We start from the raw sequence: 25,790 nt of genomic DNA, 5'->3' as shown, positions 1-25,790 counted from the left end.
GTAACTACTACTAGTGTTCATCAGTGACTAGGCCTACATCCCTGAATGTAACTACTACTAGTGTTCATCAGTGACTAGGCCTACATCCCTGAATGTAACTACTACTAGTGTTCATCAGTGACTAGGCCTACATCCTGAATGTAACTACTACTAGTGTGTTCATCAGTGACTAGGCCTACATCCCTGAATGTAACTACCTCATAGTGTTCATCAGTGACTAGGCCTACATCCCTGAATGTAACTACTACTAGTGTTCATCAGTGACTAGGCCTACATCCCTGAATGTAACTACTACTAGTGTTCATCAGTGACTAGGCCCTACATCCCTGAATGTAACTACTACTAGTGTTCATCAGTGACTAGGCCTACATCCCTGAATGTAACTACTACTAGTGTTCATCAGTGACTAGGCCTACATCCCCGAATGTAACTACTACTAGTGTTCATCAGTGACTAGGCCTACATCCCTGAATGTAACTACTAGTGTGTTCATCAGTGACTAGCCTACATCCCTGAATGTAACTACTACTAGTGATCATCAGTGACTAGGCCTACATCCCTGAATGTAACTACTACTAGTGTGTTCATCAGTGACTAGGCCTACATCCCTGAATGTAACTACTACTAGTGTGTTCATCAGTGACTAGGCCTACATCCCTGAATGTAACTACTACTAGTGTTCATCAGTGACTAGGCCTACATCCCTGAATGTAACTACTACTAGTGTGTTCATCAGTGACTAGGCCTACATCCCTGAATGTAACTACTACTAGTGTTCATCAGTGACTAGGCCTACATCCCTGAATGTAACTACTACTAGTGTTCATCAGTGACTAGGCCTACATCCCTGAATGTAACTACTACTAGTGTTCATCAGTGACTAGGCCTACATCCCGAATGTAACTACTACTAGTGTTCATCAGTGACTAGCCTACATCCCTGAATGTAACTACTAGTGTTTCATCAGTGACTAGGCCTACATCCCTGAATGTAACTACTACTAGTGATCATCAGTGACTAGGCCAACATCCCTGAATGTAACTACTACTAGTGTGTTCATCAGTGACTAGGCCTACATCCCTGAATGTAACTACTACTAGTGTGTTCATCAGTGACTAGGCCTACATCCCCGAATGTAACTACTACTAGTGTTCATCAGTGACTAGGCCTACATCCCTGAATGTAACTACTAGTGTGTTCATCAGTGACTAGGCCTACATCCCTGAATGTAACTACTACTAGTGATCATCAGTGACTAGGCCAACATCCCTGAATGTAACTACTACTAGTGTGTTCATCAGTGACTAGGCCTACATCCCTGAATGTAACTACTACTAGTGTGTTCATCAGTGACTAGGCCTACATCCCTGAATGTAACTACTACTAGTGTTCATCAGTGACTAGGCCTACATCCCTGAATGTAACTACTACTAGTGTTCATCAGTGACTAGGCCTACATCCCTGAATGTAACTACTACTAGTGTTCATCAGTGACTAGGCCTACATCCCGAATGTAACTACTACTAGTGTTCATCAGTGACTAGGCCTACATCCCTGAATGTAACTACTAGTGTGTTCATCAGTGACTAGGCCTACATCCCTGAATGTAACTACTACTAGTGATCATCAGTGACTAGGCCAACATCCCTGAATGTAACTACTACTAGTGTGGTCATCAGTGACTAGGCCTACATCCCTGAATGTAACTACTACTAGTGTGTTCATCAGTGACTAGGCCTACATCCCTGAATGTAACTACTACTAGTGTTCATCAGTGACTAGGCCTACATCCCTGAATGTAACTACTACTAGTGTTCATCAGTGACTAGGCCTACATCCCTGAATGTAACTACTACTAGTGTGTTCATCAGTGACTAGGCCTACATCCCTGAATGTAACTACTACTAGTGTTCATCAGTGACTAGGCCTACATCCCTGAATGTAACTACTACTAGTGTTCATCAGTGACTAGGCCTACATCCCTGAATGTAACTACTACTAGTATTCATCAGTGACTAGGCCTACATCCCTGAATGTAACTACTACTAGTGTGTTCATCAGTGACTAGGCCTACATCCCTGAATGTAACTACTACTAGTGTTCATCAGTGACTAGGCCTACATCCCTGAATGTAACTACTACTAGTGTTCATCAGTGACTAGGCCTACATCCCCGAATGTAACTACTACTAGTGTTCATCAGTGACTAGGCCTACATCCCCGAATGTAACTACTACTAGTGTTCATCAGTGACTAGGCCTACATCCCTGAATGTAACTACTAGTGTGTTCATCAGTGACTAGGCCTACATCCCTGAATGTAACTACTACTAGTGATCATCAGTGACTAGGCCTACATCCCTGAATGTAACTACTAGTGTGTTCATCAGTGACTAGGCCTACATCCCCGAATGTAACTACTACTAGTGTTCATCAGTGACTAGGCCTACATCCCTGAATGTAACTACTACTAGTGTTCATCAGTGACTAGGCCTACATCCCTGAATGTAACTACTAGTGTGTTCATCAGTGACTAGGCCTACATCCCTGAATGTAACTACTACTAGTGATCATCAGTGACTAGGTCTACATCCCTGAATGTAACTACTAGTGTGTTCATCAGTGACTAGGCCTACATCCCTGAATGTAACTACTACTAGTGTTCATCAGTGACTAGGCATACATCCCTGAATGTAACTACTACTAGTGTTCATCAGTGACTAGGCCTACATCCCTGAATGTAACTACTACTAGTGTTCATCAGTGACTAGGCCTACATCCCTGAATGTAACTACTAGTGTTCATCAGTGACTAGGCCTACATCCCTGAATGTAACTACTACTAGTGTTCATCAGTGACTAGGCCTACATCCCTGAATGTAACTACTACTAGTGTTCATCAGTGACTAGGCCTACATCCCTGAATGTAACTACTACTAGTGTTCATCAGTGACTAGGCCTACATCCCTGAATGTAACTACTACTAGTGTTCATCAGTGACTAGGTCTACATCCCTGAATGTAACTACTACTAGTGTTCATCAGTGACTAGGCCTACATCCCTGAATGTAACTACTACTAGTGTGTTCATCAGTGACTAGGCCTACATCCCTGAATGTAACTACTACTAGTGTTCATCAGTGACTAGGCCTACATCCCTGAATGTAACTACTACTAGTGTTCATCAGTGACTAGGCCTACATCCCTGAATGTAACTACTACTAGTGTGCTCATCAGTGACTAGGCCTACATCCCTGAATGTAACTACTACTAGTGTTCATCAGTGACTAGGCCTACATCCCTGAATGTAACTACTACTAGTGTTCATCAGTGACTAGGCCTACATCCCTGAATGTAACTACTACTAGTGTTCATCGGTGACTAGGCCTACATCCCTGAATGTAACTACTACTAGTGTTCATCAGTGACTAGGCCTACATCCCTGAATGTAACTACTACTAGTGTGTTCATCAGTGACTAGGCCTACATCCCTGAATGTAACTACTACTAGTGTTCATCAGTGACTAGGCCTACATCCCCGAATGTAACTACTACTAGTGTTCATCAGTGACTAGGCCTACATCCCTGAATGTAACTACTAGTGTGTTCATCAGTGACTAGGCCTACATCCCTGAATGTAACTACTACTAGTGATCATCAGTGACTAGGCCTACATCCCCGAATGTAACTACTACTAGTGTGTTCATCAGTGACTAGGCCTACATCCCTGAATGTAACTACTACTAGTGTGTTCATCAGTGACTAGGCCTACATCCCTGAATGTAACTACTACTAGTGTTCATCAGTGACTAGGCCTACATCCCTGAATGTAACTACTACTAGTGTTCATCAGTGACTAGGCCTACATCCCTGAATGTAACTACTACTAGTGTTCATCAGTGACTAGGCCTACATCTCTGAATGTAACTACTACTAGTGTGTTCATCTGTGACTAGGCCTACATCCCTGAATGTAACTACTACTAGTGTTCATCAGTGACTAGGCCTACATCCCTGAATGTAACTACTACTAGTGTGTTCATCAGTGACTAGGCCTACATCCCTGAATGTAACTACTACTAGTGTTCATCGGTGTGCAGCCTAGAGACACGTCTGACTAGTGCTCCCAAACGAGGTCATACGAGGAGATTAAAAAAGCACGAGCGGAGGAGATTTCTGCCAACACATCTCGCCGACTTGTCCAGTAATGACATGCGTGGTGAGCGTTCGGGGTCACCCCCCAGCCCCCTTTTGTGGCACGCTAATATATTCAGACACGGTGCCTCATGCATTATGCAGGCTTTGCTTTCTATTGTATAACAAAACATCTGATTTCGCGACCCCGCCCCCCGCCCCCCCCACCATTTGTGTTGCTGTTATAATAATGAGGGACATATGCCGGGTATAGGCCAATGCCAAGCAGTCCACAGGCACAGAGTGGCCATTTTTAAACCTCCGCCCTTAGTGATGTACAGTCCGGGTCACGTGTGGAAGAGAGCAACGCTAACACTGACTGTACACACAGAGAGCAACGCTAACACTGTACACACAGAGAGCAACGCTAACACTGACTGTACACACAGAGAGCAACGCTAACACTGACTGTACACACAGAGAGCCAAGACATCACATTAAGCCACGGGCAAGTGCTTCATCACTGGAGCACAGGGATGCCCACTGATGCATAGAACACACAGCACACAGGCACACGAACACACACACACCAACACACACGCAAGCGTGCACGGCTATGTTCGTGCATGATATCTGGCTCATATACAGATACATCTGGTTCACCTACATCAAAGACACACAAGCGCCCCATCTAGTTGGTTTCTCCACAGGCTTTTAAAATCCTCAAGGACGAGAGAAAGCACAACGAGTGGATCCGCCGCCGTCGCCCCACTTTACTTACCGCGCAGATACTGGAAGAATCCCGTCACCAGGTTTAAAGAAGTCTTCTTGACAGAGACGTCCCTATAGTGTGCCATGTCCTACGCTCTCATCTCACACTCTCTCTCTCTCTCGGACGCTCTCCCTTTGCCCTTCGTGCGCTGCCGCTGTGGCATGTTGTCCGTGGTGCGAGGAGGACATCCACCCAGTGGGAGAAGAGAGGAGGAAAGGAGAGGAGGAAAGGAGAGGAGGAAAAACACTAAAAACGACTGTCCCTTTCCCCGTCTTCCTGCAGGAAGCAAAACAGATCTGGGCCGGCCGCCTGGTTTCCCCGGTGAAAACACACAAGCGCTGCTGGGGGCAGCAGGGATGAAAACGTCCCACCTCCTCCTCCTCCTCCTCCTCCTCCTCCTCCCCCGACGCTCGCTCGCTCTCTCGCACACACACACACACACACACACACACACACAGGCGCGGGAGACACGCACACACACAGGGTCCCCTCTAACAGTGGTTCATTACGACGCCCTCCTCCGTCCCCCTTCCTGTGTCCGCCCCGCGCAGAGGAGCCATGCTGGTGTGTGGGGTGGTTGTTGTGAACAGCAGCCCAGCCCCCCTCCCCCCCCGCTGCACTGCCTCTCTCTCCACAGCATCACACACACCCCCCCCCCCCCCCCCCCCCACCGGCTGGCTGGCAGGTCGGGTCGGAGCACGCGCTCCACCAATGGGCTCGCGTGGAGGCGGTGATGTCATCATCACACAGCCTTGGTGGCGTTATTATCCCGGGGTTTAAGCTGTGGAGCGCGTGTGGCTGCATGTGTGCGCGTGTCAATGTTTTCTGTTCATAATAATCAGCTTTGGGACGCGGGACTTAAGCAGAGGGTTTTACTGTGCAGTCAAAGATGAAATTATTATTGAGAAAATTATCTTTCATTTAATTTCATTGACTTCATTTCTTATTGAAAATTGAGTTTGATTTGTGTTTTTTTGTTATATATTTTTTTATATATTTATTATTTGAATGGTTATATCTGTACTTGTTGTTGTTGCATATTTGAAATAAACTTCAATCAAATGAAAAAAAAAAATCTTAACTTGTTTTTTTGGGTGTGATGAATGATGTTTAATTGGAACACGTATTTAAAACCTTCGTGCACCCCACTAAAACACTGCACACGGTGTACCCTTTGGGACGTTTTATGTCCCATGTACTTTACATGTAATATATATATATTTACTTATGAATTTCTTTTACATTTTTTTTTATGAATACCATTATTAACTTCAGTCCTCAACATACATATAAAATATTCATTCATTTTCAGGATTTTAACCCCTTAAATACCAGTTTGTGTGATTGATGCGTGGCTTATTTTCAAGACAAAAAACACTAAGGGCATGGCTCCTCCAGCCTCTTCTTCCATAAGAATTTGGGCGAGGGCTTCAGCAGCTGTGTATGTACGTGCTCTTCTCATCTTGTCAATTGCAGTAATAACAGCGAACAGACTATTACAATTGATATGGGTGTACCTTCGATAGCACCTGTGTAAACAAAGTAGCCCCCCTCCCCACCATTGTTTTGAGTCACTTTGGGTGCAAAGCTTTGATCTCTGTGCATGATGGCACACACACACACACACACACACACACACACACAGTGCATGTGAATGGCGCACACACACACACACTGTAGACACACACACGACTTCATCCACCTGAGACAATTTAGCAGTATCGGATTTCACAAAAGGACTGCATTGTAATGTGTGGCTGCAAAATGAGCCATTTTCACATAATGGCTGCAAATTACCACATGCATGCACATTAATTTCTCAACATGCATGCACACCACGCTAAGACCTTCATAAAACATTCTCAAATCATTTTAGATGAAAATATTATGGCTATGTGTCTAATCTGCCCGTCGCATTATCAATGACTCATTTCCAGTCAACATTGTCGAAGCGGATTGTTTTTTTATCGGTTCATTTCCGTTTTATAGCATTTTGAAAAGCCCTCGTTTTCACGGAAAAATAAAAGATTCCATGATAATCGCCCTGTACTGTAATATTCTAGAACATTGTCATTTTTCGGCCTATTTATGAATCGTTTTCAAATAAACGCTAGATTATCGATAGTATATGTGTACTTATGCACGCTGGTGCCGCGCGCTGAAAATCGATTCTCTCAGTTCCTGATCGATCTTACAGTCAAACAGCCATATCACATTATAGGGGAAAAGCTTATATCTCCGTGGAAACGGGTCTGATTATCCTAAGACTGGTAAAATAGATTCCTTACCTGAGATCAGATGGTATCCAAATGGATTATTCCAATTCCTGATCGCCATTCCAAAAATCGATCCTTTTATTGATCCCACGCGTATACTGTAAACACATATTACACGCTGTGCTGAGGGTCCAGAATGAATCTGATCGGCTCCGGTTACATGCGTGAGAAGTAAAATGTGGATTCCGGAGTTTTTTTTTCTCATCCATTTTCATCGAGTCCAATCCAAAATGGTGCATTACCATCTGGGAGACGATAGGGGGCGCTTTTTTCACATCCGAGCGCCTGGCGGGGCAGGATTACCAACGGGAGACTCGGTTGATGAAATATGAATTCAGATCGCTAATAAAAAAAAATCTGAGAATTCTCGTGATGGGCATTCAATGTGTTAAAGGGGCCTAGATGAAAAATTCAATAAAATAAAAATTCTATCTGCAATGGCGTCGTTTTCAAAAAACATGTTTTAACCTGTTTAACATTGAAGTCAATTGGGACGTTTTTTGTCCCAAGGGTACACTTTGTGCAGTGTTTTTTTGCAGGGCAAACTATAGGGTAAAAAAAATTATAAAAACTGCCTGACTTCATTTCAGGGGATATGCAATAAATCAAGACATGGTTATCCCAAGTACAGTATGTAAATTATCTAGTTGGGACGTTTTTTGTCCCAGGGATGCATGAAGGTTTTAATTGGGCCCGGAGATGTATACATTTCTTACTTTCATAAACCAGATCAATGCCTCAGCTGCAGTTGGACAGATCTTAATAATTAATGTCGCGTCTGAGGTAAGTGACATCCACCACCTGCTCCCTCCTTCGTGGTCATTGTGACGACAAAGGAGACCCACCCACCCCGGGATTCCCCTTACATGCACCCATCAAGTAAAAACCTCTCTCTCACTCTCCCCTATCTCTATCTCTCTCCCTCCCCCTCTTTCTCTCCCCCTATTGCCCTCTCTCTCTCTTGCCTCTCTCCCTCGCCTCTCTCGCCTCTCTCTCTCTCGCCCTCTCTCTCTCTCGCCCTCTCTCTCTCTCCCCCCCTCTCTCTCTCGCTTCGTTTCACTCTATCGCCCCCCCCCTCTCTCTATCTCTCTCTCTCCCTCGCCCTCTCTCTCTTCGTTCTGGCTTCGTTTCACTTTCTCACCCCCTCTCTCTATCTCTATCTCTCTCTCCCCCTCTTTCTTCGTTCTGGCTTCGTTTCACTTTCTCACCCCCTCTCTCTATCTCTATCTCTCTCTCCCCCTCTTTCTTCGTTCTGGCTTCGTTTCACTTTCTCACCCCCTCTCTCTATCTCTATCTTTCTCACCCCCTCTCTCTATCTCTATCTTTCTCTCCCCCTCTCCCCCCCCCCTCTCTTCGTTCTGGCTTCATTTCACTTTCTCGCTCCCCCTCTCTCTCTCCCCATCTCTCTCCCACTCTCCCCTATCTCCCTCTCTCTCTCCCTCTCTCTCAACCAGTCCATTGTCATAATTGAATTCTGTTAAGAAGAAAGAAAAAAGGAGAACATATAAACGTGGCCTTTTCTTTGCCTCCTCCTGAATAGAGCACACAATAGAGACCGTGTCTGGTAGAGAGGACTTTAGTTTAGTTTATTTTATTTTACAAAAAGCAACTCATAAAAAAACAACTTGGAATTCAGTGTCAAGGACCGAGCTACGCTGCCAGTTCTCTCGTCCACGATGTGCCCCAAGAAGACTACGGTCATCTGCTACTGGATGCAGCCTTTGTGAATTGTGTACCAAAGCTATGGAACAGCCTACCTACCTCTTCACCTCAGCCTTTAATACACTCTGCTACTTAGACTCATCATCTATTTTTTTTATCCACTTTTTCTCCTCCTATTTTCTGTATTTTCCTCCCATCCCAATTTAGTCGTTATGCCAATTCCCTCCTCCCCTTCCTGGTTGTTGCGTGCATGTGCCCCCCACTGGTCGGTCTAGGGAGCCCTGAAGTCTATCACATGCTTCCTTCGATACATAGGAGACAGCCAGCAGCCTCTTTTCACCTGGCAGCAAGGACTCTCATTGGCGAGGTGTAACATGTGGGAGGCTCACACTACCCTCACCATCTCCCTCCCTCGCTGTGCAGGCGCCCTGACCGACCTGTAGGAGTCGCTGTTTACAATGACCAGATTACCACCCACCGGCTTCCCTCCCGCTGACTCTGCCAATTGAGTCAGTACGACGACCGGCCAAGCCGGGGGCACTGCTGACAGCCGGATTCGATACCAGTGTCTCTGCGGTGGTAGACAGACGCTTAGTCCGCTGTGCTACCCGGCCGCCCGACTCATCATCTATTATAATTATTGGAAAGGCGAAGAAAGTGAGCTTTTCATCAGAATTATTATTTAATTTCGGGAGGTTTTAACAACAACAATAATAATAATATTATTGTTATTAAGGATAACATGATAAAGTCCAGGGCCCTCATTCATCAACGTGACTTACGCACAGATATGTGCTTAACCTGTGCGTACGACCATTTCTAAGCAAAGTGTGGGATTCATCAATTTCAACTTGAACTTGACTTCGTGCTTATGTGTACGCACAGCTCTGAGCATGCTTAGCTAACGCCCAGTGGTAGAATATCGTTACTACGGCATATGCGCTGCTCAGTTCATGCATTAGTTTCAACACGGAAATAAGCTTCCGTGCATTAGTTTCAACACTGGCGTGTTCAACTTCTGTATGACCCGTAATTCATTATAGTTCATTGTAAAATAGCGACAGTAGTGTAATTATAACGGGCTCACACGCGAACAAGAGGTTGGCCTGCTTGTTTGGCACGGGGGGGCAGACGCAGAACACCAACCTCCAAACGCGATTAAATATTGTTTCAAATAAAAAGCGAATTATTTTGTGTGTCATGTTTCCAAATAAGATTGGTCACGAAATGCTTTCTACTTCAATTTGTTGGTTAGAATAGATGACCTCCGTTGAAACTTCACTGAGACTAACAGTCTTATTTGTGAGCTCCCGCACAGATGTGATAATAATAATAATAATAATAATAATAATAATAATAATAATAATAACAATAATAATAATAATAATAATAATAATAATAATAATAGCTTCATTTTATATAGCGCCTTTCAAGAGACCCAAGGTCGCTTTACATAGATAGGGGGGGGGGAATAACAAAGTAACAAACATAGTGGACAGACACAACATAAATATGATGATGGAATTCATTCAAGTCCTCTCCACCGGCACGGTCCATCGTGATATTGGAGATGGATCGAGCAATAGACTGTTACTGTAGCTGTCAAAGCTCCATCACAAATGCAGTTATGTGAATAGAAAGGGATTCCACTCAGTCAATGTTGCGATGCGCATTTGCCTGATACATGTTGTTGCTGCATGCCGGGAGGAAAGGCATGCTGCATGTTTTCAATTCATTAAATAAAACGGATACTTTTTGCAAGGGTTTACTGACTGTCATACAAATAATCAACCAACTACATACTGTAACTTTTCAGTGCACGTTCTTATTTACATTGTGACAACAGCCTTGTGAGTTCCTGCAGTGACCCGCACACAGACATGATGGAATTCAAGTTCAAGTTTGTATTGATCACATATAGGCAGGCTACACATGGCGTATAGGCTACATCATACATGGCAGTGAGATTCATTGTTCTTGTATATGCTCTCGTATTATTGTTTATATGCTACCCAATACTGACATCAAAATAGATTGTATGCCTCTAGAAATCATATGCAGCAGGTAGAAAATTGACGGAAATCCGTCGCGATTTGGAATAAAATTGAGGAGAACTTTAATCCCTGGGTATTAATCAAACAAAACGGGAAAAGGCAGTCATATTCCAGCACGGTCTTTATAGTGTTTTGAGCTGTCCAGGCAGAATTGCAGCAATGGTCTTAGGGAGCCGTTGATATCTGACATCACCGTGTACAAGTCCGCCTTTTATTTATCCCATAACACGGGTTGTGTCTTCTTGGTTCGACAGCGCCTCAGTGAACAATCTCCCGTGGAGTTTCTCAGAGTTCCGCTCGGGTCAGTCCATTATTTCACATCCCAAGGGGGGTGTTTCATTACCATATATGGATAATCATGCACGAGCATTGACGGTAGAACAAAGAGGTATTTATCAACACGGAGGAGCATAGGACCCGTGTACGCACGGTTGATAAATCCCAATATTTCTGTGCGTACACACATTCTAAATTCTGTGCTTACGTGTGGAAATAGAAAATGTTCTACGTCACGTTGATGAATGAGGGCCCAGGACTTATTTCCAACATGGTCCTTGCCGTTACTGGGACAATACAATACACATATTTACATGAAAACATCTTGAAAGAATATCACCTACTACCTGCATTCCAGACACATAAAAACTCGGCTAAAGCTAAAGTCTTGCCTCTGCCGAGTAGCTTGCCATCTACTGAAGGAAAAGTACAATGCTTTTATTCTTTCAAGACCCCCGTTGACACTAAAAAGCTTTTCTGATGAGCTAAAAATAGAGAGGAGTTCATCGTTCCATTACTCCCGTTCTGCACCCTGTCTGTATAGGACCTGTTCTGCACCCTGTCTGTATAGGACCTGTTCTGCACCCTGTCTGTATAGGACCTGTTCTGCACCCTGTCTGTATAGGACCTGTTCTGCACCCTGTCTGTATAGGACCTGTTCTGCACCCTGTCTGTATAGGACCTGTTCTGCACCCTGTCTGTATAGGACCTGTTCTGCACCCTGTCTGTATAGGACCTGTTCTGCACCCTGTCTGTATAGGACCTGTTCTGCACCCTGTCTGTATACAGTAGGACCTGCCTGGAAAAGCTATTAGGGAAAAAACACCTCAGACTCACAGAGTCTGACGCTGACAGCTGTGTGTTAACCCTTTCACTCCCACACTACAGAAGGTTAACCTTTCACTACCACAATAACCGTCTGTAGGTAGTGTGGTAGTGAAAGGGTTAACCTTCTACCAGACAGACAAACCCTCTGGTCCCACTTCTACCAGACAAGCTGGTCCCACTTCTACCAGACAAACCCTCTGGTCCCACTTCTACCAGACAAGCTGGTCCCACTTCTACCAGACAAACCCTCTGGTCCCACTTCTACCAGACAAGCTGGTCCCACTTCTACCAGACAAACTGGTCCCACTTCTACCAGACAAGCTGGTCCCACTTCTACCAGACAAACTGGTCCCACTTCTACCAGACAAGCTGGTCCCACTTCTACCAGACCCTCTGGTCCCACTTCTACCAGACAAGCTGGTCCCACTTCTACCAGACAAACTGGTCCCACTTCTACCAGACAAACCCTCTGGTCCCACTTCTACCAGACAAGCTGGTCCCACTTCTACCAGACAAGCTGGTCCCACTTCTACCAGACAAACCCTCTGGTCCCACTTCTACCAGACAGACCCTCTGGTCCCACTTCTACCAGACAAACCCTCTGGTCCCACTTCTACCAGACAAACCCTCTGGTCCCACTTCTACCAGACAAACCCTCTGGTCCCACTTCTACCAGACAGACCCTCTGGTCCCACTTCTACCAGACAAACCCTCTGGTCCCACTTCTACCAGACAAACCCTCTGGTCCCACTTCTACCAGACAAACCCTCTGGTCCCACTTCTACCAGACAAGCTGGTCCCACTTCTACCAGACAAACCCTCTGGTCCCACTTCTACCAGACAAACCCTCTGGTCCCACTTCTACCAGACAGACCCTCTGGTCCCACTTCTACCAGACAAGCTGGTCCCACTTCTACCAGACAAGCTGGTCCCACTTCTACCAGACAAGCTGGTCCCACTTCTACCAGACAGACCCTCTGGTCCCACTTCTACCAGACAGACCCTCTGGTCCCACTTCTACCAGACAAACCCTCTGGTCCCACTTCTACCAGACAAGCTGGTCCCACTTCTACCAGACAAGCTGGTCCCACTTCTACCAGACAAGCTGGTCCCACTTCTACCAGACAAGCTGGTCCCACTTCTACCAGACAGACCCTCTGGTCCCACTTCTACCAGACAAACCCTCTGGTCCCACTTCTACCAGACAAACCCTCTGGTCCCACTTCTACCAGACAAACCCTCTGGTCCCACTTCTACCAGACAAGCTGGTCCCACTTCTACCAGACAAACCCTCTGGTCCCACTTCTACCAGACAGACCCTCTGGTCCCACTTCTACCAGACAAACCCTCTGGTCCCACTTCTACCAGACAAGCTGGTCCCACTTCTACCAGACAAACCCTCTGGTCCCACTTCTACCAGACAGACCCTCTGGTCCCACTTCTACCAGACAAGCTGGTCCCACTTCTACCAGACAAACCCTCTGGTCCCACTTCTACCAGACAAACCCTCTGGTCCCACTTCTACCAGACAGACCCTCTGGTCCCACTTCTACCAGACAAACCCTCTGGTCCCACTTCTACCAGACAAGCTGGTCCCACTTCTACCAGACAAGCCCTCTGGTCCCACTTCTACCAGACAAGCTGGTCCCACTTCTACCAGACAAACCCTATAACATCCTCGCTGTTCTGTTTCTGCTGCCAAATCAGTATATCTATTTTTTTCCCCTCCTGATTTTATTCTGTTTTTATTGCCAACCCTTTTTTTACACAGGATTTTAGCCTGTACCTTCTGGCAGGGGGACTGCCAATGGAAATTAGCCTTTTGGCTAAAATTGGGTGCATTTACCTTTGTAAAATGTTTTATTAATGTACACTGTCCCCCTTGAACAAATAAAGTAAACCTAAACCTTCACTGAATCATCCCAGGGCCTATTTGTTCTTAATTGGTAAAAAAAGAAAAAAAAAGTTAAATAAAAAAATTCAAATAAAAAGTCAATGTCAATTATATTATTAAATAAATCAGCTGACCGCAACACTAGGTCTGGCCTCACGTTGGTGCTAACTATTTCTCGAGGAACAACAGGTTTTTCCTCTCAAATCGACGTGCATCTCCCCGTCATCTTCTCCCTCTAGCTGACCTGACGGCACTCTGCACACCGATTACATCCTGAATTCACCTGCACTCTTCTGCTTTCAATTCCTGCCGCTAAGCTCTTCAACAAACCTGGTTACGCCGCTGTGTGTAGTGACCTTGAGAAAGATTACAGCCCGACAGAATAGGCCTCAAAGCCTGCCGCCTGGACACAACGGGTCCCTGTCTACCCGCTGCTGTAGGTTCTGTGGTGATGGCAGCACATCACAAGTAGCCCCCCATCAGAAATGTTATTCTATTGTCCTCCATACTCCTCAGGTCCCTCCAGCTAAGCTTCCTCTTATCTACACTGTTCCCGGTTCATCCACGGTCCCTGCTCAGCCCGAGCCACAGCACACCTCACTACTTCCTCTTGTCGCCGTATCTGCTCCACTACCAGCTTCCTCCGTTCTGTGGGACCTGCTTTGCTCGATACTGGTTTCCCTGGGCTTCTGTTATGTTATGTCGTGCTGTGCTACATTTATTGTGTCATGTTGTGCTGTATTATGTATCTATTGCTGGGAAGGGGGGGGGGGGGTAAATGTATCCATGTTCTTGTTTTATGTTCCTGTATATCCAGAGCTTCAATACACTCTGTACCGATCACAAATACCACCAACCTGGTTGTGTGGCAATAAAGGTATCTTGTTCTCTTCTTTTCGTGTCCATATGCAAAGCTATTCAGCTTATATAGCGTCCAGCCAGTGCTTGGTACATGGCTGTCCCTTGGTGTTGCAGAGTGCTAGGTCCTCTGCTGTGCGGGGTCCACCTAACAGAGGACATGGAGGGAGGTGCTCCACGGTCTGCGGTTCTGTGCCACAGTCTCATGTGGTCGGGCCACTAAGATAACCCTGTCTGCTTGGAGCTTCCTCTGCTTCCTGTACCGCCCGTCTTGGGTTCCATGTCCTCCCTCTAGTTGTATTTGGGACCAAGAAGTTACTAACTACTGTATCTTTGCTCCCAGTTAGCTACAACTGTTAGACTAGTTACAGGTAGCTGGAGAATACCTTTCCCATACAATGCCACACTAGAAATACACAGAGGAACTCCAGTCCAAGCCATTTCCTAATAGACAAATTAACCAATCCCTTAAGCTTTTCCAGCTTTGATATTGGCACTTCATAAACTGACGATGGCCACATCAACTTGGGGAATAAACCAAACTGCAAACACCGTAACTTAAACTTGCCTGGAAGCCCCGACTTCTCTATCCTTCATATCCCCTCCACCACATCTTGCTCCATCTGTTCACTATCATTCAACTCATTATACCACCTACCTTTCACTGGCTTGTCCCTTATCGATGGAATTTCTTCCTCATCTACGTAAAATGTTATCTCCATTACCTTCCCTCTGGTCAATGAAATTATTCTCGACTTACTGGGCTTAATCTTTATTAGGGATGTCCGATATTATCGGCTTACCGATATTATCGGCCGATATCGGCATTAAAATGTGATATCGGAAAATATCGGTATCGGTTTTCAAAAAATATATATATATATATTATTTTTTTTTACATTTCTATAACCTTTATTTACCCAGGCAAGCAAGTAAGAACAAATTCTGATTTTATTTATTGTCAAAAGCATGCATAATGTTGTGTTAATTTCACAACAAGAAATATGTAATGTTAATTACCTGAAATTATTAAAAAGAATTGGGGGGGAACCCCGCATATATCGGTATCGGTTGATATCGGTATCGGAAATTAAGAGTTGGACAATATCGGTATATCGGTATCGGTAAAAAAGCCAATATCGAGCATCCCTAATCTTTATCCTAACCCGCTATAACATGTCTAGGAACCTTTTTGTACAAGGCACTGATGTCGTGTCATCCATGTAACTTGATGTAAGCCCTAATAGGTGGGAGGTGCAGCCCGCCCTGCCGTCTCTCCCCACCAGGAGGCGCAGCCCGCCCTGCCGTCTCTCCCCACCAGGAGGCGCAGCCCGCCCTGCCGTCTCTCCCCACCAGGAGGCGCAGCCCGCCCTGCCGTCTCTCCCCACCAGGAGGCGCAGCCCGCCCTGCCGTCTCTCCCCACCAGGAGGCGCAGCCCGCCCTGCCGTCTCTCTCCCCACCAACAACCCACCTTGATTCTCTAACAATTACTTCCATCACCATTGTGAATGCTAGTGGGGAGAAATAGTACATGCTGCCATAATGCTCATCTCTAGTCTCTGCCATGCTGTTGTAAAGTCTATAGTACTAAAAAACTCATTGCAATATCTTGGAAGTATGCTTCCACCTGGTTTACAATCATCCCTGGCACGCCAACACACACGAACACACACATGAACACACAACACAACATTCTGCACTCGCACACACACAAACACACCATAGGTCACTTTAAACACACAAGAAAAGGTCACTTTAAAGAAAGGAAAAAGAACACTTTAGGAAAATAACTTGTGATCATTGCATAGTATAGTTAGTAACAGCAAGTATAGCATAGGGACATAGAAGAAAAACTGCACATTGTATAGGAATGTACATAGGATCCAGTGCCTTTAAGAGACTTATTAACATGTCTATTCACCATTGTCTATTCTAGTTATCTTATTATTTGTACTACTATTATTGTTTTATTGCACAATCGTATCAGGCATGGCCAACCGCATTTCACTGTATGCCCCCTGGTATGTATGTGATGAATAAACTCTTGAATCTTGAATTTTTTTTTATCCACTTTTTTCTCCCCATTTTTCTATTTTTCTCCCATCCCAATTTCGTATTTCCAATTCTTCCCTCCCCTGTCTTGAACGTTGCTAGACTATGCCTAGTGAGGATAGAAGCCTTGCATCACGTGTCCCCTCCGGTACACAAGGAGGCAGCCTGTCGCATTTTTTCACCGCAGCAGCTCGAACTCTGTGGCGAGGAGTAACGCGTGGGAGGCTCACGCTGCCCCCGACACTTCCTGTTTCCGCCGCACCGGCGTCACCCAACCGACCTGTAGGAGTCGCTGTCCACAACGTCCAATCCCCACCCATCGACTTTCCCCACCCTCTAACACTGCCAATTGTGTTAGTATGACGGCCGGGCCAAGCCGGTAGCAACGCAGAGAGCTGGGCTCGAACCCAGCATCTCCTGCGTTAGTGGCGAGCGCCTTGCCCACTGCGCCACCTTTGAATCTTGAAATCTTGAATCTAAAGGAATCAAAAGCACGTACACCCAAATGGGTTCAGTTAGCTCACAACCGTCATCTATCAGCGGAAGATATGCAAAGGTCATCCCTAATAGCCCAATAGTCATTATCCGTTAGTCAATTGATTTAATTTGTTTTGATTTACGGCTACTAGCTAAGTGCCTATTAAAGAGGACAGAACCAGCGGGGAACGACAACAAGTGAAGCATCAACTAACGGGAGCGTTCACGTGAGTAATCGTGGTGCTTAAGGGGATCCTAGGACAGACGACACCTTTGGCAAACGCTCTCACTGTACGGTGCTGTTCCTGAGGAGTGTTCGCTTCTGCCGGGTCATCTGGGGACACGGTTAAAAGCCCCTCATCGCTACCCTGTGTTGTTCCTTTCAGTCCAGAGCAGCCCTGTACTCTGTAGCGCCGACAAGCCCACCATTACGTGGAAAGAGAAAGTGTCCCCACGGCGGGACCGGAGCCAATCCCTTCTGGCGGGACCGGAGATCAGGATGTATCGCGTGTGAAACAGTGACATCTGCTGCTAAGGCCCTGCAGCAGCAATATCTCTGTAGACGCTAGATCTATATCTGTACACCTGCATATAACCCACACAGCTCTGCGTGATAGCATGTACATTAATGCTGTATATATTGTATACTATATATATATATATTCTTACCGTATATATATCTGATCTGTCTGTACATACCTGCATATCCTTTTTACATATCTGTAGATGCTATATCTATATTATCTGTACATCTGCATATGACCCACAGCTCTGCATGATAGCATGACATGTACAATAATGCTGTATATATATAAAAAAATATATATATCTATTCTTACCGTATATATATATATATCTGTCTGTACCTGCATATAATCCTTTTTACATATCTGTAGATACTATATGTATATCTGTACATATCTCTTACTAGTTACACTGCTGGCCAGTATGACTTACTACCATAGTGTATTTATACCTGTATCATTGTACATATTAATACTACAACTCAGTACATACATCTGATTAGCACTGTACTCAGTCAGTAGTACTAATGTATACCTTATACCACGTTTAATCACCTGTACATTGTATGTTACTATTGTACTTTACTGTTACATCTGCACTCTGGTTGGATGACAAACTTATTGTTGTTGTACTGTACTTGTGATGTATGAAAAAGAGTCATCTGTTGCTGTTTGCTGCACCAGCATCCAAAGATGGCAGTTATTTCACTAACTTGGTGTTGGTGAACAGGGTCAGAGGCAGCCTGGCACTAACTTGGTGTTGGTGAACAGGGTCAGAGGCAGCCTGGCACTAACTTGGTGTTGGTGAACACGGGCAGAGGCAGCCTGGCACTAACTTGGTGTTGGTGAACAGGGTCAGAGGCAGCCTGGCACTAACTTGGTGTTGGTGAACAGGGTCAGAGGCAGCCTGGCACTAACTTGGTGTTGGTGAACAGGGGCAGAGGCAGCCTGGCACTAACTTGGTGTTGGTGAACAGGGGCAGAGGCAGCCTGGCACTAACTTGGTGTTGGTGAACACGGGCAGAGGCAGCCTGGCACTAACTTGGTGTTGGTGAACACGGGCAGAGGCAGCCTGGCACTAACTTGGTGTTGGTGAACAGGGTCAGAGGCAGCCTGGCACTAACTTGGTGTTGGTGAACAGGGTCAGAGGCAGCCTGGCACTAACTTGGTGTTGGTGAACAGGGGCAGAGGCAGCCTGGCACTAACTTGGTGTTGGTGAACAGGGTCAGAGGCAGCCTGGCACTAACTTGGTGTTGGTGAACAGGGGCAGAGGCAGCCTGGCACTAACTTGGTGTTGGTGAACAGGGTCAGAGGCAGCCTGGCACTAACTTGGTGTTGGTGAACAGGGGCAGAGGCAGCCTGGCACTAACTTGGTGTTGGTGAACAGGGGCAGAGGCAGCCTGGCACTAACTTGGTGTTGGTGAACAGGGTCAGAGGCAGCCTGGCACTAACTTGGTGTTGGTGAACAGGGGCAGAGGCAGCCTGGCACTAACTTGGTGTTGGTGAACAGGGGCAGAGGCAGCCTGGCACTAACTTGGTGTTGGTGAACAGGGTCAGAGGCAGCCTGGCACTAACTTGGTGTTGGTGAACACGGGCAGAGGCAGCCTGGCACTAACTTGGTGTTGGTGAACACGGGCAGAGGCAGCCTGGCACTAACTTGGTGTTGGTGAACAGGGGCAGAGGCAGCCTGGCACTAACTTGGTGTTGGTGAACAGGGTCAGAGGCAGCCTGGCACTAACTTGGTGTTGGTGAACAGGGTCAGAGGCAGCCTGGCACTAACTTGGTGTTGGTGAACAGGGTCAGAGGCAGCCTGGCACTAACTTGGTGTTGGTGAACAGGGTCAGAGGCAGCCTGGCACTAACTTGGTGTTGGTGAACACGGGCAGAGGCAGCCTGGCACTAACTTGGTGTTGGTGAACAGGGTCAGAGGCAGCCTGGCACTAACTTGGTGTTGGTGAACAGGGTCAGAGGCAGCCTGGCACTAACTTGGTGTTGGTGAACAGGGGCAGAGGCAGCCTGGCACTAACTTGGTGTTGGTGAACAGGGTCAGAGGCAGCCTGGCACTAACTTGGTGTTGGTGAACACGGGCAGAGGCAGCCTGGCACTAACTTGGTGTTGGTGAACAGGGTCAGAGGCAGCCTGGCACTAACTTGGTGTTGGTGAACAGGGTCAGAGGCAGCCTGGCACTAACTTGGTGTTGGTGAACAGGGTCAGAGGCAGCCTGGCACTAACTTGGTGTTGGTGAACAGGGGCAGAGGCAGCCTGGCACTAACTTGGTGTTGGTGAACACGGGCAGAGGCAGCCTGGCACTAACTTGGTGTTGGTGAACACGGGCAGAGGCAGCCTGGCACTAACTTGGTGTTGGTGAACAGGGTCAGAGGCAGCCTGGCACTAACTTGGTGTTGGTGAACACGGTCAGAGGCAGCCTGGCACTAACTTGGTGTTGGTGAACACGGGCAGAGGCAGCCTGGCACTAACTTGGTGTTGGTGAACAGGGTCAGAGGCAGCCTGGCACTAACTTGGTGTTGGTGAACACGGGCAGAGGCAGCCTGGCACTAACTTGGTGTTGGTGAACATGGGCAGAGGCAGCCTGGCACTAACTTGGTGTTGGTGAACACGGGCAGAGGCAGCCTGGCACTAACTTGGTGTTGGTGAACACGGGCAGAGGCAGCCTGGCACTAACTTGGTGTTGGTGAACACGGGCAGAGGCAGCCTGGCACTAACTTGGTGTTGGTGAACAGGGTCAGAGGCAGCCTGGCACTAACTTGGTGTTGGTGAACAGGGGCAGAGGCAGCCTGGCACTAACTTGGTGTTGGTGAACAGGGTCAGAGGCAGCCTGGCACTAACTTGGTGTTGGTGAACACGGGCAGAGGCAGCCTGGCACTAACTTGGTGTTGGTGAACAGGGTCAGAGGCAGCCTGGCACTAACTTGGTGTTGGTGAACACGGGCAGAGGCAGCCTGGCACTAACTTGGTGTTGGTGAACACGGGCAGAGGCAGCCTGGCACTAACTTGGTGTTGGTGAACACGGGCAGAGGCAGCCTGGCACTAACTTGGTGTTGGTGAACAGGGTCAGAGGCAGCCTGGCACTAACTTGGTGTTGGTGAACACGGGCAGAGGCCGCCTGGTGGTGGAGGACCGCCACTACAGGAACACTACCGCCACAGATAGATCATAAACAGGAAGTTCACAAAATAGGATAATCTAGCTGCTCAATGTATCAGTCAAAAAGCATAAAAACAATCATAGAAGTAGTGCTTTAATTCATTCATTCAATCTTTATTTATACTCGATAACACACTGAGCAATTAAACTCATTTACAGTGCCGTCGAGATGTTTGGCAAGTGTCACAGTGCCAAGTCAAGAGTTTTAATTGTCACGGCATACAGGTATACAATGAAATGCGGGTGGTCTTGCCCGCAACGATGTGCAATACAGTGGTACAACATATAATAGAATCAAAAAATTAAAAAACAACATTGTGCAGTAAACAGGTACTGTAACAGGTAACATGGAGTGACATCTCGGTATCTGTACATAGTTATTTACAGAGCATATGGGACATGCTAGTTAGCTTTGGTAGTGCAATACACTGTTCCTGTTATTCTAATTTAAAGTGTCCTTTCCTTTTGGCCATAAGTGCGCGTGTGTGCGATATGAGTGTGTGCCCGCTCATGTTAAAGTGTTAAGTGGCTGCTCGTGTGTGAGCGTGCACAGCGTGCGTGTCGTGTGTGTGTTCATGTGTGCTTGTGTGTGGATAGTTCAATGTTCTGAGCACTCAATGTTCATTGTTCAGGGCTCTGATGGCCTGGGGGAAGAAGCTGAGCCTAAGCCGCTCTGTCCTAGTAGCTGGGGTTCGCAGGCGTCTGCCTGACCTCAGCAGCTGGAACAGGCTGTTATTGGGGTGGTGAGGGTCTTTCATTATCCTGCAGGCTCTGGATTTGCGTTCATAAATATAAAGACATCAGACAATCAGAATAATTAAGAGCACATTTAAAAATATATATATATTTTTTTAGCAAAAAATTCAAACAGAGGTAATAATTTAAAAACAATTACATATTGTGGTGACCTGATTGGTCATCAAGGTTCTAAACCGACCCAGAGACACTAGAGGGTCTAGTTTCAGTGTTTCCTGCAGGGCGGGGGCAGAGGAGCCGAAAACGGGATTGTGTACGACAGGGTCCAGTGGTCCATTCCAATTAATATAATTTGGACAATCTATAATTATGGCTTCATAAATAAAAAGAGTTTATTATATAAAAGTATCCAAACAAGGGATGGATGCATCACCGATACTACGTTTTCAGTATCGGCCTGAACTGAACTACAGACTGGTCGGTTTGGGGTCATTGGACAAATATTATTGCGATATATACAATAAATGTTTCTCCTTTAGGGAGATCTAACATGTTTCTAAAAAATTAAGCAAATCAAGTCACTTTGATTTCTAGGATGTTACATGTTCCTTGACATTGGATTTGTTGTACCGGAGATATCCTCAGATACCTATTTTAGCCCGATACTGGACTGATATCCGATACCCGTGTGTGGGTGCATCTCTAATCCAAACCGTGTTAGTGCTACACCCTGTACTAAAACCACAACTGAGAGAGCAACAGGGGTAGACTTGGAACAAACATAGCTGCCATCATCACTGCTAAAACTTTTTCTAATAATGTTTACATTTTCTTTTCACTTTATTTTTTTTGAAGATCGTTCATTATGAACTATGAATCACTAAAGACACTTTTTTAAGGAAGGAACGTGCAATGTTACTCCCTGTGCCTTGTATACATTATATTTATCTATTTTTACCTTATTTTCTAGCACTTGCTTGTATTTAAATATGTTTTAGTTAAGTATTGTGTGATTTTGTGTGAAGCAAAGTAAAAGTTTTCATTGTATGGCAAACTGTCTGTTTAACTGTACACATGACAATAAACAATCTTGAATTGAAAATTAAATAAAGAAATGTATTAAAAGAAAATTTTAATTAAAGTACAGATGGAACAGTGCTCTGGTCATGAGATCACATTAGGCTGTTGGCTGTCGGCCCTAAGAGTCCCAAGTAGCAACAGCTGCAGCTGACACAGGGAGATCGAAGCACCTCTTATGCCTGTCTCACTCTCACTACCGGTAAAGGGTTAGGGTTAGGGTGAGCTGAAACGCCTGTCTCACTCTCACTACCTGTAAAGGGTTAGGGTTAGGGTGAGCTGATGTGCCTGTCTCACTCTCACTACCGGTAGACGAGCCGACAGAGCGACCGGCTCACCATCTTCTAGGAAACTTAACACGCTGCAATATTATGCAACCCCCGCAAAACGCCGGTCAGACAGTATTCGATACGAGGTTCGTTCTCTCTTGACTTCCTGGGAGGAGCCACTACGCCACCACCACAACCAACCGACCGACCGTGTGGCTGCTTCACACGCTCACAGACGCACGCTGCACGCTACACGCTGCACGCTGCAGGGGAAACCAGAAGAGCCCAGTCATCGTGAAAGAGAGAGGCCTGTCGTCGTGCAAAAATCATGACTCCGGACTGTGAGCGAGGCATCGCTGAAAACCTGAGAGCACGTGTGACGACTCTATGCGAGGTCCGTCGTTCTAATAATAACAATTAATTTAATTTATAGAGCGCTTCTCAGTAACCCGAAGTCGCTGACAGTAGGCAGAAAGAAAAGAAAAACAAAGAAACATAGAACCAAAGGGGAAACAGGGAACTGTATGAAATACACAGGAACATAGAGCCACAACAACAACAGGATGGAGGGGGGGGGGGGTAGGGGGGGGGGGAGGTTAAACGCTACGGAGAACAGGTGGGTTTTGAGTCGGGTTGGGCATCGTTTGGATTTGAACGATTCCGATTCTGCATTTCGATTCCTGTTCTAGACGATTCTCGATTCCGATTCTTTGAGGTGCAGCCGGTCAAAACAGGTCACAGCTTATAAGATATTCCTTTATTGATCCCCTTGTGGAAAGTCAGGCATCATAGCAGCATGGGGGAGGGGGGAGGGAAGGTACAGGTAAGGGCAGGGAAATCATAGAAAGACATAAATATAGGCAATAAGATTAGATCTGAATATAAAAATAATGAGAAAAATCAAAAAAAAAATCATTTGAAATTATTCATCAATTCATCATTCAATCATTTTTCAGTGAGATTGTGAGAAGCAGTAAAGAATAAACTGTGTGTGCACGTGTGTGTGTCTGCACGTGTGTGTCTGTATCTGTGTGTGTGTCTGTGTGTGTGTGTCTGCACGTGTGTGTCTGTATCTGTGTGTGTGTCTGTGTGTGTGTGTGTGTCTGCACGTGTGTGTCTGTATCTGTGTGTGTGTCTGTGTGTGTGTGTCTGCACGTGTGTGTCTGTATCTGTGTGTGTGTCTGTGTGTGTGTGTGTGTCTGCACGTGTCTGTGTGTGTGTGTCTGCACGTGTGTGTGTCTGTGTGTGTGTCTGCACGTGTGTGTGTGTCTGTGTGTGTGTGTCTGCACGTGTGTGTCTGTATCTGTGTGTGTGTCTGTGTGTGTGTGTGTCTGCACGTGTGTGTCTGTATCTGTGTGTGTGTCTGTGTGTGTGTGTGTGTCTGCACGTGTCTGTGTGTGTGTGTCTGCACGTGTGTGTGTCTGTGTGTGTGTCTGCACGTGTGTGTGTGTGTCTGCACGTGTGTGTGTGTCTGTCTGTGTGTGTGTGTGTGTGTGTCTGCACATGCATCTGTGTGTGTGTGTCTGCACGTGTGTGTGTGTGTCTGTGTGTCTGTGTCTGTGTGTGTGTGTCTGCACATGCGTGTGCGTGTGTGTGTGTGCGTGTGTGTGTGTGTGTGCCACGTCTATCTCTCCCTAATATCAGTAAGAGGAGAGCAGCCCATTTAATCAGTGACTAGAGCGTGTTTAGTGATCAAACACATTAGAAAGTGTAAACATTCATTCACTGTGAGCAGGTTATCAAATGTCCCTTGTGCCAAGACATGCCAGAGTATGGCTGGGCAATTAACCCTTTCACTACCACACTAGAGAAGGTTAACCTTTCACTACCACACTACAGACGGTTAACAGTCTGTAGTGTGGTAGTGAAAGGATTAACCGTCTGTAGTGTGGTAGTGAAAGGGTTAACCGACTGTAGTGTGGTTGTGAAAGGGTTAACAGTCTGTAGTGTGGTAGTGAAAGGATTAACCGTCTGTAGTGTGGTTGTGAAATGGTTAACCCTTTGTCGTGTGGTAGTGAAAGGGTTAATCGAGTTTCAGTTTCAATTGCAATGTTGGCTTTTCCCACGATCATGACAACAAGATGGACGGCACTTATAGCGCTTTACAACGCATGCCTCACATTCACCCACTCACTCACTCACTCACTCACACATTCACCCACTCACTCACTCACTCACTCACACATTCACCCACTCACTCACACATTCACCCACTCACTCACACATTCACCCACTCACACACTCACCCACCCACTCACTCACTCACTCACCCACTCACTCACACATTCACCCACTCACACACTCACCCACCCACTCACTCACTCACTCACCCACTCACTCACACATTCACCCACTCACCCACTCACTCACACATTCACCCACTCACTCACACACTCACCCACTCACTCACTCACTCATTCACCCACTCACTCACACATTCACCCACTCACTCACTCACTCACTCACACATTCACCCACTCACTCACACATTCACCCACTCACTCACACATTCACCCACTCACACACTCACCCACCCACTCACTCACTCACTCACCCACTCACTCACACATTCACCCACTCACACACTCAACCACCCACTCACTCACTCACCCACTCACTCACACATTCACCCACTCACCCACTCACTCACACATTCACCCACTCACTCACACACTCACCCACTCACTCACTCACTCATTCACCCACTCACTCACACATTCACCCACTCACTCACTCACTCACACATTCACCCACTCACACATTCACCCACTCACCCACTCACAC

General features: G+C 46.3%; 1 protein-coding gene across 1 annotated transcript in view; it reads right to left on the bottom strand.

Annotated features, from left to right (window-relative positions):
- The window catches only part of syne1b (spectrin repeat containing, nuclear envelope 1b), a gene marked incomplete at its 5' end in the record, with an annotated part of 448,744 nt that extends 443,758 nt beyond the window's left edge, over positions 1-4,986 (bottom strand). Inside the window, 1 exon segment of the mRNA XM_084310306.1 lies at positions 4,911-4,986. Coding sequence (XP_084166432.1) covers positions 4,911-4,986 — 76 coding nt within the window.
- Between the last annotated feature and the right edge of the window lie 20,804 nt (positions 4,987-25,790).

This window comes from Notolepis coatsorum (genome assembly GCF_963971535.1).
Source record: "Notolepis coatsorum genome assembly, chromosome: 3".
Lineage (NCBI taxonomy): Eukaryota > Metazoa > Chordata > Actinopteri > Aulopiformes > Paralepididae > Notolepis > Notolepis coatsorum.
Note: the sequence above shows the minus strand (reverse complement) of the source record. Positions and strands in the feature narration are given on the sequence as shown.